This window comes from Protomyctophum parallelum (genome assembly GCF_964188405.1).
Source record: "Protomyctophum parallelum genome assembly, chromosome: 17".
Classification (NCBI taxonomy): domain Eukaryota; kingdom Metazoa; phylum Chordata; class Actinopteri; order Myctophiformes; family Myctophidae; genus Protomyctophum; species Protomyctophum parallelum.
Genome location: NC_139719.1, coordinates 12,871,671 through 12,886,588, shown reverse-complemented (window position 1 = coordinate 12,886,588; position 14,918 = coordinate 12,871,671). Strand labels below are relative to the sequence as shown.

The window sequence follows — 14,918 nt, the reverse complement described above, 5'->3', positions numbered from 1 at the left end:
GACAAATTATTTTTGTTTTATTTAAAACAGCACAGACATAAACATTTTTGTAAAAAACATTAAGGGAAACACAAAAGATATCTCAGATATATAATTACTCAAGAAAATACAGAAGTAACTGGAAACATGCTGCAAAATAACTGCAGCAGTAAATATGAATTACTGTAAACATCTGTACAATTTAATAAACACAATAATGTAGTACTAGCAACAAATGTGAATTCAGTATTATAACTGAAATACCACAAATGACCGTTTACAAGTCCCTTTATTGATCCTCATCAGAAATTCAAGGAGACTCAAAGCAGATTCAAAAGAGACAATCTATTGGTGACCCAATAGCCAAGCCAACCACGTGGGCCAACCACGTGGACACCTGAAGTCCCCAGTTCGATTGCTGGCCAGCCGGACTATTTGCTTGCATGACACTACCCTACTCTCCCTCCATGTTTCCTGTGTCTCTTGCCCCCCTGTACATATCAAATAAAGGCTCAGAAAAGCCACAAATAATTACTACAGGACACCAGCAGTGTGTAGGCTACTATATTCACATGCCAGCAGTTTCGGGAAAGAGGGTCATTTCTGAGGGAACATGATGGACCCCATAGTAATGGAATCTAGACCCGTCTTTTCTTCAATCCACTGGTTGTAATTGGTCACTGTGGTATACACACCTGGACGGAATTCCTGTGCACAGCCCTCACCCCAGCTGACAATACCATGCAGGAAGAATCTATCATTCACCTCACACACCAGAGGCCCACCTGAGTCCCCCTGCAGAAAGGAGTGATGTGGGTGAGAAATGCAAAAAGCAGCATAATCATCGGGGCGATGTCTGATCATGTTTTGGCTCATATCACTCACATACCTCGCATGCATCCTGACTCCAATCAGGGTGAGCGGCACAGAACATATTGTCTGTGATCATGTTCCCGTAGTAGTCTTTTTGACGACACACATCCTGAGCCAAGGCGTTCACTGTAGCCAGTCTCAGGTATTGAGAGTTATACCACAGGCCTGGAAAGAGCGACCAGATGAATATACCCACGAGGGAAATTCAGTTGCTATGACAATTTACAGCAGTCAAGTGCTCAAGAACAGACAATGAAATTAAAACAGCAGAAAACAATTGCCAGCCAGATAAGATAATTAGGAGGGCCAAACAAAGAAAGTCAAAGCGTAACTAAGATTCGTATTGGTCCAGGGGTGTCCAAATGTTTTTCAAAGCGGGCCAAATTACAAAATATGAAAACATGGGACAAGAGACAGCTACTACATCTCCTACCTATCATAACGTACTTTCGGACCATATTAAAGTATGGAAGTATGGAAATGCATTGCATTTCAACAATTATATTTCATCAATATCAAATAATTATATCAATATGTTTTGTCAGGTGCGCTGTGAACAAAACACAGCCTTATTTAACACAACAAAATGTGATTCAGATGTGCAAGGTCTTTCTGTCTGTTTAGCTACAAAGTGGTTAACAGTATATCTACAGCTACAGTACATCTATATTTCATTTGCATTACAATGACAGTGGGCCTACATTAAACTAGAGTTCTCAAATCCTGCCCCAGGCCGCAATTGGACACCAGTGAATGATTGGTCAGTCTGCAGACTGTCCGGAACACCCGTTTGTAACATTGTTGTACAGCCAGGAAATTAAGGAAAAACAATACATATACACAATGATGTGTACAATATGCATTTAAATGACAAACATGAAACTACTGTACCTTTTTTCTCTTTTCCATAGCCTGCAATCTCACAGTAAGCGCCCAGGTGGAGGCTCTGGTGGAGGGGTGGTAGACAGACTGTCTTTACAGCCTGTGTCTCCTGTGCACACTGACCATCTCTGGCCTTCAACTTCAACAGGGCTGTGAATCACAGTGACATAAGTGACAGGTGACGATGACAGTGTTGGCATATAAATAACTGTTGTTTCTTGAAAAAGTATCACTTTATTATTATAGTAAGAACTGCTAAGCAGTCTCAGTTGATCTCGATTTAGGATCATGATGGCAAGAGAAAAGTGACTATGAAAGAGTTAGCCTACTGTATATCATTAAGACATGGTTGACAGGAGCTTCAGTCACAAAGACTGGCCGGCTAACTAGCTAATGTTTCAATAGAACAGTCAGCAGATTCAGCGACTGTGATGCTTGTGCATTAGTGAGACATGGTGGACAAAGTCGGAACAGCGTCTTTTCCCATGACTGATGTCAATGCATGGTGCAAAAAGGTGTTTGGGGGCGTGTTCGTCATCAGCGCCCATACCTTAGGTTGGGGTTGTCATTTCTGTGTGGAGTTTGTATGTTCTCCCCGTGTCCCATAGGGTATGTACCCTCATGAAAAACATGCAGTTATCTCAGTCTCTACTGCCTCCCCCTGGTCAGGGCACCACACGGAGGGTCAGAACTGTCTGAACTGGTCAGAATAACGTGTTCCTTCCACACGCTACGTCCTACTGTGGAAACTCCACCCTGTCAGGTGATACGAAGCGGCCTGCTCACTCCTCATGCTTTGAAGGAAGCATGAGCTCAGTTCGGGGCACTCCCCAGGTTGGCAGAGGGAGAGTAGCACCCAGGTCAGTTTAGGTTTAGGCAATTGGCACCGGGTGAAAAATGGGTTACAAAATCGTGGTATAAAAAAAAAACATGTCCATTTGTGTTTGCTGGATGCACTCAAAGTGGCCTAACACTTTACTAATATTTGTCACCCCTCTGTATATTATTCATGTTATTTGTCTGTTAAGAAAAATAATATTTGAATTCATACCAATATCATTATTGTAGTTCGCCTCACTGTTGTCAAACATGTCATGGACGTGAAGCTCCTCCACTTGGAAGGTCTGCTCCAGGAAGGGGTCGGTCTCATTCAGTGCATTTTTCCCCAGGGTGACGGATAAACGGCGTGTTTTGGTTTCAGAGCTGGAAGAGAGACACAGGCAGGGCATTCTAACAAACCAGCTGTCACTGTTTGCTTTTCAGCACCTGCTATTGTTCAGCGTTGATTTTGACAGCAAATTTTGATTTCGTTTTAGTCATAGTCTTTTTGAATAGTCATCTGAAATATTTTAGTGTTAGTCTAATTTTAGTTGACTATTAAATATCTACCGGTACTAAATCAACAGTTGATTTAGTCGACTAAAATGTATTTTGGCGGGACTTGATGCCTTCGTATTGACAGATTTGACACAGATTTTGACACTTGCATGCTGAAAATAGCCGATCTACAAGCTCACAACGCGACACGTCAAGTTGTAAGTTTGTATCTGGTATTTTCAGAGCACAACACCAGAGTGCAACCTAAAATGACTTGTCTCCTATTCATACTCCAGTTTACTTTGGAACTGGAACTGGAGCACGAATAGGCCGTTAGTTTTACTGGATCTCCTCTCCACTAGTCCCTCCCTAATAATAACATTTTAGCCTAGTAATTATTTGCTGACAATATATAGTATATATAGTAATATTTAGTCTCAGTCATCATAGCTTAGTTTTCATTTCGTTTTCGTCTATGAAAAAAGATAGTCGACAAACATTTTTCGTCTGTCTTAATACCTAAAGTATTCATACTCAAACTACAACATGACGTCACTGAGCTGCGGTGAAGAGAAAACCACCCCTCTCCCCAGGCCTTCTCTCTGTTTTTACTAACCACCGGTGGTCACCGAGACTCGCTCCAGGAAGCCCAGAGGGAGGCGGGGCCCTCCCACCACGGTGATGGACCGCCGTCAAAACCACCGTTTAGGTGAAGAGGTGAACACCAAAAAGGTGGCCACCTCTTCGCCCTAAAACTGGAGTATGAACATGAACATTGTTATTGTTTGCAGTGAGTGTATCTATACCCTACCCATCAGGGAAGCAGTGGGCGGCGGTGAGAACCCAGCAGGGAGAGATCAAACTCCCTCCACAGCGGAAAACCTTCTTTCCTCTGCTCCGCCAAAATATGGCAGCGATCCACGGGTGTGATTCCACAGTAGTAATTGTTCCTCCCACGACCTTCATCTGCTTCCCAGGACGCTGGCCACATGTTGACTCTGCTGCAGATGAATGAAATGCTGTTGGTTTAGTGGTGCGAAAAGAAAGCACACATCTGAGGAAAACATTGAAAAACTGTTCTTCAGAAAGAAGACAGTCTGTAACTTTACCTGTTCCTGGCTCAGTGGGTGAAGATGGGAGGGGATCTAAAGATAAGAGATATATATTTGATTAACAAAGTAATGCAATATCCACAATGGTACAGTATACAGTAGGTGCACACACACACACACACACACACACACACACAGGATGTGACACGTGTGGAGACGAGAGTGCACTTACCTACAGGTATGTCAATAACACCACACTGTGGAATATCACAAAACTCTTGCTCCAACTTGTAATTTCTCATCACATAGCACCATGGGCGTCGGCTGTAATCGAGGTTTCTTTGGAAAACAGAGCACTCTACTTCAGTCGAATACAAAACTTGGGCATGCATCACCTACAGTGCATGAGCAGAATGACTATAGCTTGTACCTGCAAAAGTTGTGTCTCCCTGATCTGACATCCGATGACAAATGACGCTTCCTTGTGTCCAGATCCCATTCTGCACATGTTCTTCCCCTCTCTGACTGAGACACGGTGCCTCTGTAGAACAGTCCAATGCCATTGTAGCAGGTGGCACTTGTTACTAAAAGGACAACACAGATGGAGCTGTATGAGATAAATCCAGGCTACAGCACGGTCCCATCTGTTTCAATTTGTTTTGTACACGCTCAAGAGATTTATCACGTGTATGAGGAGTTTCCTTACCGATTTCACAGCTATGCCCTCCAAAACCTTCAGCACACAAGCAGAACATGTGGTCACCGGTAGTTAAGGATGTAACAGAGGTTCCACCATGAAGACAAATTCCACCTGAAATTTACATTATTATTAAGTTATGTTGATATAGTGCAAATGTGGACGTATAACGTCATAACCACTTACATACACCCTACTTCACTGATAGGGGTCAGTACTTAATTGGCCCCCTCCTTCTTTCCCTCTACACCAAATCTCTTCCCCGATAATAGCCAATCTAGAAGCTCACAACGTGTCACATTGTGATGCATTGTGAGCTTATAGAGCTTCTAGTCTATGTTTGCCTGTTATGACATGCCCAGAACAGAGACTCTGCTTGGTTTCATGTGGTTAGTGAGTTGCCTAAAATGACCATCCAAAGGGAAACATGGAGTGACCTACCTGATCTTCCAAAGTGGAATGAAGGAAAGGTCTGTCTTTTCAATCTCAAAAAGCCCTGTAAAGGCAAAGCAAGCTATGTAAATACTCATGAAAACACACTTGACAGACCAGCACAAATTATAATTTACAAATTATAAAGCAATAAAAGGCCATTTCTTTACCGCCTCTGTTGCTGAAATGGACGTCAAGGCGTAGATTACAAAGCCGAACACGTCTGTTCTCCTCGTCATGTTGTCGTCCTGAACAGGTTTAAGTTTGAGTTTCTAGCGACATGCACAGTGTACAGTGTACAGACAGAGACAGCACATGAATCTGCTTGCAGTGAAATCTTTTTATTCAGGGGAAACCCTCGGGGCTTTGCTCTGTTATGTCTGTGTTCAGGGCACATGTGTGGGGCGGGGGCAGTGATGCGATTGGCTAGGGAGCATATATCTTTGACGGGCTGGACCATTTGGTGTGTGAAGAAATTATATGCTGGGTGGTGCAGAATGGGGAATGAATGAGTCAGTCTTTACACAGTCTTAATCCATTAAGACATAGTCTTAAACCGTGGAATTCCCAGGAAGCTTGACAACACACTACTATTGGCAGAAGGTGTGTAGTTTCTGGTGCAACAGTTAAGTGTGTTATGGCACTGTTGGCACAGTAAACTTGCTAGAATTGTGATAACAAATCTGACCCATTCAATCATCTAATTCCAATGGTGGAAAATAAATAAATGTACTTAAGTATTGTAAACTATTTGACAGCTTTAGTTACTATAGTTGCTTTGTCGAAATGGAGTATTATTACAAAACATACATTACCTACTTCACTTCAGCCCTATATACATTTTGGCCATTTGAAAATAGCATGGGGGGGGGGTAACTACCCGTCAGTTGGCTGGGAGGAGGAGTAGGACTAAGGCCCTATACGTCCTCTCTGGGGGGATGGGGTACTACCTGTGAGTTGGGAGTGTTGGCTGATGAATGAATATCAACATCCTAATACAGTCGTCAAATTATTCCCCCCCAGTCAAAAAACACTTTGTTTGAAATAGACACTCATGCTTTCCTAGGTCTTTCCAAGATCTACAAGCTCACAGTGAGCTTGGAGATCTGCTAAATGGGACATTCTGCATTTTTGCACTTTTACTCAAGTAGGCCTATATTTTGAATTCCGGACTTTTACTTGTAACGGAGTATTTCTATATTGCAATATTGATACTTTTACTTGAGTACTTTCCCACCATGCACTAATTCTAAACAGTCCCATTATGTTCAATTGTGACTCTTTCAGCACTATAAGCTTGCGACTTAAACAGGTCACACCAATCACCAATGACACCGTGAAATATCTGTACTGAAACCAACACACGCTCCACCATGACCAAATCATGTTATTGAGAAACAGAGAGCAAGACCGTTCCATTTCAAATGGGAGCCAATTTACCATTGAGGGCCCTCACACCTGTCACACCGCAGAGCCAATCATTATGTGTGAGTCATTATGTGTGAGTCATTCATGTCATTCATGTCGCCTAATAAAAAATAAAACCAAATAAAAAATAAACCTTTCCCAGCTTTCAGTTATAGGGTGTGGACTGTGGAGTGGGACATTTTTGCCTTATGGGATGTTAATGGTATGGTCACATATAAACCCCTGTTAATTTTTTGTAATGAATATGTATATAGACACCAAATTGTACCAAATTTCCCACTTTAAACAAAAGAAGCCTATGTTGACAGACAGACAGACAGACAGACAGACAGACAGACAGATAGACAGACAGACACGCAAACACACACACACACACACACACACACACACACACACACACACACACACACACACACACACACACACACACACACACACGGTTCATGTTAATTTGGGACATATATAAAAGTTGGTGTTCACTGTTTACTTTACAACTTGTCAGCTTTTTAGTTTTTAATTGGGTGAAATCTACAACTCGACCGCCAGTCGCCAGAGGGAGTCAAGTGTTCAGTTTTAAGAAGATACTGGGTTATCGAGGCTGTATAGGGAACCAATTAACCAAGAAAACCGCGCGCGCGCGCGCACACACACACACACACACACACACACACACACACACACACACACACACACACACACACACACACACACAGCCCCTTTACCAACTCGCCCCGCGATTTTTTTAAATGTAGTTAACAGTTAATTTAGTATTTCCCTCCCTCTCTGAAATCTGAAATTATCTTGTATGAAGATTTATTTGATTGTAGGCTATAGTAGTCGATCTCTATACTGTAGAAACTACAACATGTCACAGAGAAGGTGACTGCTTAATTAAGTTAATTTGGGACCTTCTAGCAGTTCATTTAGTTTTATTAATCACATTTCTTCCATGTAGCCCATGTTTTGTAATGGCATCATCATGCTATTATGTGTGGATATAGGAGTGAACTTAACAATGATAAACTAATATGATAATACCTTTTAAATAATCACCAACATGAATTATGTTTGTTATTTACAGCTAGGTAGAGTAGTGGGGCAAGATGTTAAAGGGGCAAAGTGCCCACATATTCTTAGTGCCCAGTTGTCCAAGTTCCCACTCGTCCAAGGTGCCCGCAGTTGTCCAAGTGCCCACATGTCCATATGCAGTCATACAAAATAAATCCTCTACACACGTCGACAATGAGATGATGATGATGATGATGATGAATGATTCGGGGTGTGAAGATTGCTAGGAGGGAGTGATTTGAACAGAGAGGCGACTATGGATCGACAGCAGGCTGTGCGCTCATTGCGCACGGCAAAATATGCTTGATATCTGTTCTAACTTCTACTTGATGATTGATCTGTTCCAAAACGATACGTGTTTGCAAAATGTTCGTATAGCCTGCCCTATGCTATAAACTGCACTATAGGCCTACTACTAGATTATTTAAAATCCGCCCTGACGTGGAATAAATGCGCTAAGCAATTTGACATATCAAATAAAAAGTGCGCTTTTTTGGACAATATGCTTTCATAAAAAATGGATATGTCCTTGAACTCCTCTTCGCTGGAATGGACGACGGAAGCAGTGGTCATTTCTCTGGTCTTTTCACTTATTTTCTTGGTCGGCACCGTGGGAAACTCTCTGGTCCTCGCGGTTGTTTTTCGCAGTGGACAGAACACAAAGACGACCAACTTGTTCATTCTGAACCTCGCCATCGCAGACCTGTCGTTCATTGTCTTCTGTGTGCCGTTTCAAGCCACTATTTACACTTTGGACGAGTGGATCTTTGGTCCTGTTGTGTGCAAAGTGGTCCACTTCATGATTTTTCTCACCATGTACGCCAGCATCTTCACCCTAGCAGCGGTTTCACTGGACAGGTGCGTTAAATGTCTTATGAGGAAGGATGGGTGGGGGGGGGGTATTTGAAGTTGCTATAATATTCACGTTTTAAGAGCCATATAATAGTCTAATGGTTGTGAAGTGAAGGGGTTGATTAATATAGTAATTTGACAAGTCAATTTGACATTATTTTGACATAATTAGCCAAATTTGTTTATCAACATGCTTTGGATTAATTAATTTATTGATTTGATTTATTGAATTCGTAAATTGATGTATTGATTTAATTGAATTGACTATATTTCTGCTGTCAGGAAGAAACAACCTAACTCCAAAATGTTCATTTTTCAGGAAATGAAAAATATAAAAAATTCAAAAACAAAGCAATACTGCCTCAAAGTTGGTGTTGTGACAATAAATATTGTCAATGAATTGCATGAGAGGGGGAGAGATGGTGGAGTTAGCTGTTTGAGGGTCCAATGGAGTTAAGAGGTTTTGTCCAAAGCGTTTTTAACTACTTTCCATTAGTTCAATATTTTCGAAACAACACACAGAGGTAAAGGTAAAGGGTGTTCAATAGCACTGATTTATGCAAAAAAAATCCAGAACCTCAAAAATGGAGTTAGGTGGTTTCCTCCCGACAGCAACGATATATAACGTGTGCATGCGTGTATGTGTGCATCCTTGCATGCGCTTGACTTTTGACAATTCATGTCATTATACCACACAGTACAATCCTCAGTGTTATCATTTTACTCTAAGAGTACTAGAGAACATGAACACGATTTTACTGTATAAAGCTTTGGACATTACTAAAAAAATCATTGTGTTTGCACTCTGCAGGTATTTCGCCATTTGCTATCCATTTCAGTCCAGGCAGATGCGCACGGCGAAGAACGCTTTAACCTCCATCTGCGTGGTGTGGGGCTTGTCCCTGGTGTTCTCCGGACCCTATCTCAGTTACTACACACAGATGGACCTGCAGGGGACTGTTGTGTGCATCCCTGCCTGGGAGGCCGAGTCGCGCCTCGCCATGGACATGTGCACGTTCGTCTTCGGGTACCTCGTCCCCGTCCTGGTGCTGAGCCTGACGTACGCGCGCATCGTCCGCTACCTGTGGACCGCCGTCGACCCGATCGAGGAGATGTCGGAGTCCAGGCAGGCCAAGCGAAAGGTCACCAAGATGATCATCATCGTGGCGGTGCTCTTCGCCGTCTGCTGGCTCCCCCATCACCTGGTCGTCATGTGCATGTGGTTCGGACGCTTCCCGCTCAGCTATGCCACCTACGTGCTGCGCATCCTCTCCCATCTGGTGGCCTACGCCAACTCCTGCCTCAACCCCATCGTCTACGCGCTCGTCTCCAAACACTTCCGGAAGGGCTTCAGAAATGTCTTTTGCTGTGCACTGGAAAAGAAGGTGGTCAACAAGGTGAATGTCATTCAGGTGGTGAACACGGTCAGCGAGTTGGAGATGTCCAATTAGGATCTGTCAGACTAGCCAGGTCACAGGTAACCTGGCCCATGCAGCCAGCATGCTTTCTGGTGTAGAGGGGCGGGTAGCGCATGAAGCAATGCGCTGGATAATATTGGTTCACCGATCCGAGCGCCCGCCTAGCTGTGCCCCCCTCCCTGCTAGAATACAGTGGAGAAAACTGACGTCACCATATTTCGAGCGACGCCCATCTGCACTGTAGTACACTCCGACTCCTAGACCAGGAAATGTATCTCGTTCCGCCAGGCTCTCATTTTTTTTGCCAAATGCGAACAAAAAATAAAAGCCTGGGTACCGAGGCTAGGTCACAGCAGGTGTCAAGACAGTTCTAGGCAGGGGTCAGTTAGTTCTAAGCAGGAGTCAGCTCTACCAACGCGGTGTCACCCAAACATGGTGAAATAGCACAGATTTGCAATTCTGTACATACACTACTAGAAAACCCGAGAATCTGTACATTTTACTCTGAACTCCTCCCCATACACCGTGACGGAGGGGCGCCATCTCTACCGAACCTGAGCCACAAGGAGTTGCCGTGTCGAGCTTTGCGAAGTTCGGTAGAGCTGACTCAGCCCCGTCCGAGTTGTAACCCAATAGCACAGAATCGTAAATAATGTCAACCCAAACACGTCGGTGAAATAGCACAGATTGGCAATTCCGTACATACAATACTGGTGAAAGGCATGCCTCCAGTAATATAATAGTGTAATATGTATGGATTTTGGGGATTTCTAGGCGTGTATGTATGGAATTGCCAATTTCCCCTTGTTTGGGTGAGATCGGGCTCGCTCTACAGTTAGGGGTCAGTTTTAGGCATCTAAGGAGATCCAGATGAACAGTATTCATAAAATAATAACATAAATAAAATGTAATGTAATCAAAGCAAAAACATTTAATAGAAGGTCGGACCATCATTTATACTTACTTATTTGGGTTGTGTATTATGCAGTTTTGTGAATTTTAGTGTGTCAAATGCTTCCCCCCAAGTGGGTGGTTCATGCTTTAGTCACTGTCACAGGGGTGTGCTGTGCATGACTTAACAAATACTCTGCAATTGACTTATGGATGGTAGGATTCTTAAGTACTTCTCCTGGAAATCAAATACACTCTGGCAAAACATGGGAACATAGAACACATTGCTAATGGAAGATTCTGCAGAACTTTGACGAAAGGGATACTTTATCTTTGGATATAATTATATGAAATTTCCAGGACTAATCGTGACAGTTTGTTTCCATTCATCATGAATTTGCAAAAAATAATATATGTTTCTGAACAATCAAGAAGGATCTTGCTTCCACATGCAACGTGGGTTTAACTGGACGGAACTGGAAATAAGTATGAATAGAAGAACCGTGGGTGTTACTGGACTGGATATGAGAACGAGTATATTATGCAACACGCCATTTGCAACAATGCTGAATGCACCACACTAATATATCAATTTTTTTCGTATTGTGTTTTCAAAACGGCCGTATGGTATTATGCTTCAACTAGCCTGTCTGTTTCCTGCTGATTTTGACTGCTGCAACCATGTGGTGCATGTGATGTGCTATTGGTGTAAGAACAAGCAATGCTGGCTCCATTAAAGAGCCATATGGCCCGTAGTGTTGTAGCTTCAGTGTTGTACATGTTAGCACATGGCTCAGTTGATGTGGTAAAGTGGTAAGAATTCCAAAGGGAGTTAAATTAAAACGGCAAAGGAATATTACAACATAACAAAAAAAATCTACATACTGTATCTTACATACCCAGACTTAGGGCCCTATTTTTGCCAGTGCCTTACCCCTTATTCCTAAACTTCTTTGCCTTTTTGCAAAACATTTTTGAATAGTTCAAATAGCCAATCTACAAGCTCACAACGTGTCAATGTAGATCGGCTATTTGAACAATTTTAAAATGTATTTCAAAATAGTAAAACAAATGAAAAAAGTGTGTGGGAAGGGGGGGGGGGGGGGCACGAACTGCCATGATTCCGTTTTGTATGAGACTATGGAGTTAACATTACTCTAATAGACCCCAAAGTGGGTGGTGCTAAGGTGAAAACTACATTTACTGATGGGTGTGGCCACATAAAAACATCATTTTGAACACTTTCTGTACACTTTTTTATATATATTCCTCCTAGTGTAATCATAGTACCTGATGATCATGTTTGGGGGGGGGGGGGACCATGGCACTCCATCTTTAAGATTTCTCTAACCCATTTAGGCCTAAGGCCGATTCTAAAAACGCCTACGTTTTCTGAAAAACCTCAAATATTTATATAGCAGCATCAAAAATCTTACATTTTTGAATACTGTACATACTGTACAGAACCCAAATATGGGTTCCCGGCCAGAATGGGCTAATCAGTATCGATGAGTCCACATTAAAGATTATTTTCTGTTTCGTACAAATACATTTCTTTTTGATCAAAGTTTTCGAACATTATTATTATTATTATTATTTTCTTTTTTTGTGCAAATGGATTTTGATGTAATGTAAGCATGCATAACATGGTTGGCTCAATTGTTTGCTCCTCTTGGTGGGCAATAATGCAGAAACTGAGCTATCCTGTGCCAGAGGAAACTGTGTGGTGTGGTGGCTCTAAAAAGGCTGATGGTCTATGCCAGTGGGGTTCCGGGGTTCCAGGTGGTCCCCAGCTAAATGATGGAGAGTTGGTAACCAAATGGACCCTTTAATAGATATTTAACTCTTGAGAGTGTCAAATGTTTGTTCAATTATTAAGAGTTAAATTGTTGTTAAACATTGGGCATTACTTAATTTACAAGAATTACTCGCGTAGCCAGACAACTATTCCACAATCTCAGAATGCTATTGGAAGCATTTGAAAATTGCGAGTCAACAGTCTGGTAACGCGAGACTACATATGGTACCAACATCAACACAGCATGGAATTGTAGACAAAATCTTATCCAAACACATGAGCATGGAATTGTGGACAAAATCCTATCCAAAAAAAAAGGGTTGAAAACCACTGGTCTATGTGCTGCAAAACAGACTAAAAGCTTACCACAGGCCCAGCAGTTGTGTAAAGTAACTAAGTAAATTTACTTAAGTACAATTTTGAGGTATTTGTAGTTTTACTCCACTACAATTATTTGAAAAGTTTCGTTACTATAGTTACTTGTAGCCGATCTACAAGCTTACAACGCTCACTGTGAGCTTGTACTAGATCTGCTATTTTCAAAATATGTACATAGTACATTTTTATGTCAAAACTTTTGTAAGCCTAGCTATAGGTTCTACATTGCAGTATTGATACTTTTACTTATTAGTAAAACAATTGAATACTTTTTCCACCACTGATGCGTGATGCCCGGTTAACTGGGTCAGGTCCTTTACATAGAGAAACAATGTCTATATAATAATATTATATTAATTATAATATAATAATATATTATATTAACCCATTTTGGGCGGGAACCCCTTTTGGTGTTTTAAACATTGTTATAATTTAGCTATTGAAATAGCAGATCTACAAGGTGTGCTATTTTTTGAAAAATCGTGAAAATGTGGCCCAAATGTTTGAATATATTCTTTCAGAGCGAATGTTTTTACCTCAAATCTTTGCTTCTGGAGGGTCCCTGGAACAACATATTTTTCAGATGGGGGCGAGCGGCCTTGACATGAAAATGTTTGAGATTTTCATGAAAATGTTTGAGAGGGGGCACGGTGGCACAGTTGGTAGTGATGTCGCCTCACAGCTAGAATGTCCTGGGTTCAATTCCCGCCGTGGACGCCGTGGGCGTGTTCTCTCCTCCTCTCATCAGTGCCCATACCCGAGGCGGGGTTGGCGAAAGGGCCTTTCTGTGTGGAGTTTGCATGTTCTCCCTGTGTCAAAGAAATGCAGTAATCCTGGTCTCTAAACTGCCCCCCCCCCCCACTGGCCATCCGGGGCGCCTGATGGAGGGGAAAGGAACTGGTTGGAATAACGTGTTCCTTCCGCGCTATGGCCAACCAGGGAAACTCCCCCCAAGTTGCTCCCCCCAAGGAGCAACTTGGACACTCATGCATGTAGGAAACATGAGTTCAAGTCCGTTGCTCTCCCCGGGTTGGCAGAGGGTGTGTAGAGCCCAGGATCACATTAGATAATTGACACAGGGGTGAAAATGGGTTACAAAAATTATAAATAAAGAAAATGTTTAAGAACCACTGATATAGAAACATAGGGTTTTCAGAAAACTGTCAGGATTTAGAAGGCATTTGTAGAATCGATCTCAGGTCTAAATGAGTTAATATTTGGTAAAGTAAAAAGAGGGAAAACAACATACTATACATTGAAATCTCCCACTCAGTGGTATGGGAACAAATATTTTTTGACTTACCAAAATATATTTAAAATGTGTCAACCTGCGTATATTTGTTGTAATTTAAGATATCCATTTACATAGGAACCCAATAATATTTTCAAATACATTTTTGTCTGTGTTAAATATTATTAAGGCCGTCATAATATATACAGTACCGGTACTCTGATTATATCAGATAAGCCTACCAATGACCGGGGGCTTTCAGATTGGGCCGAGTAGTCATGACAACCACTTTAATTTGTGGCACAGCACAACAAACACCCAAGAAAGAGCACAGCAGAAGGGAGGGAAGGGGGTGCTATTCACAGTCGCCCCAAAAGCATACTGTATGCTGGGCTGGCCAACCAAATTACACATCTCATCTTATTCAATGTGACTTCATTTAGTCTCCAAGGGGGCAAGATGACCTGGCTGGGTGATGGGAGACAATTACACATGATCTTCCCGGCCATTTTGGCTAATCTAAGGATCTCAGATTTGTACTTCACCAACTGGTGATGCCATACACGTCACCCATACCTTACAATTGACTCTATAAAAGCTCAACATTATGTTTCTACTTACA

General features: G+C 42.1%; 2 protein-coding genes across 2 annotated transcripts; one reads left to right on the top strand and one right to left on the bottom strand.

The window, feature by feature from the left end:
* On the bottom strand, positions 1-5,567 carry plaub (plasminogen activator, urokinase b). Its single transcript, XM_083787820.1, has 11 exons — positions 5,403-5,567; positions 5,242-5,296; positions 4,810-4,914; positions 4,534-4,687; positions 4,336-4,442; positions 4,161-4,196; positions 3,863-4,049; positions 2,786-2,937; positions 1,744-1,884; positions 869-1,017; positions 1-774 (listed from the first exon to the last, which is right to left on the bottom strand). Exons 1-11 carry the CDS (start codon positions 5,469-5,471, stop codon positions 577-579), a joined length of 1,353 nt encoding a protein of 450 aa, XP_083643946.1. The 5' UTR covers positions 5,472-5,567; the 3' UTR covers positions 1-576.
* A 2,612-nt stretch (positions 5,568-8,179) lies between these two features.
* Positions 8,180-10,031, top strand: LOC310874607 (galanin receptor 2a; the record flags this gene model as incomplete). The annotated part of the gene is made up of 2 exons (XM_083787466.1): positions 8,180-8,586; positions 9,392-10,031. The coding sequence occupies exons 1-2, from the start codon at positions 8,246-8,248 to the stop codon at positions 10,029-10,031; spliced, it is 981 nt and encodes a 326-aa protein (XP_083643592.1). The 5' UTR covers positions 8,180-8,245.
* Positions 10,032-14,918: the final 4,887 nt, after the last annotated feature.

Excerpts from the sequence above, each read along its gene's own strand:
- plaub (XM_083787820.1), bottom strand. The coding sequence starts at position 5,471 with ATGACGAGGAGAACAGACGTGTTCGGCTTTGTAATCTACGCCTTGACG. Across the intron at positions 5,297-5,402 it reads CCATTTCAGCAACAGAGGCG|GGCTTTTTGAGATTGAAAAG; the intron begins GTAAAGAAATGG and ends TTGCCTTTACAG. Across the intron at positions 1,018-1,743 it reads CTATGGAAAAGAGAAAAAAG|GCCTGTGGTATAACTCTCAA; the intron begins GTACAGTAGTTT and ends CGCTCTTTCCAG.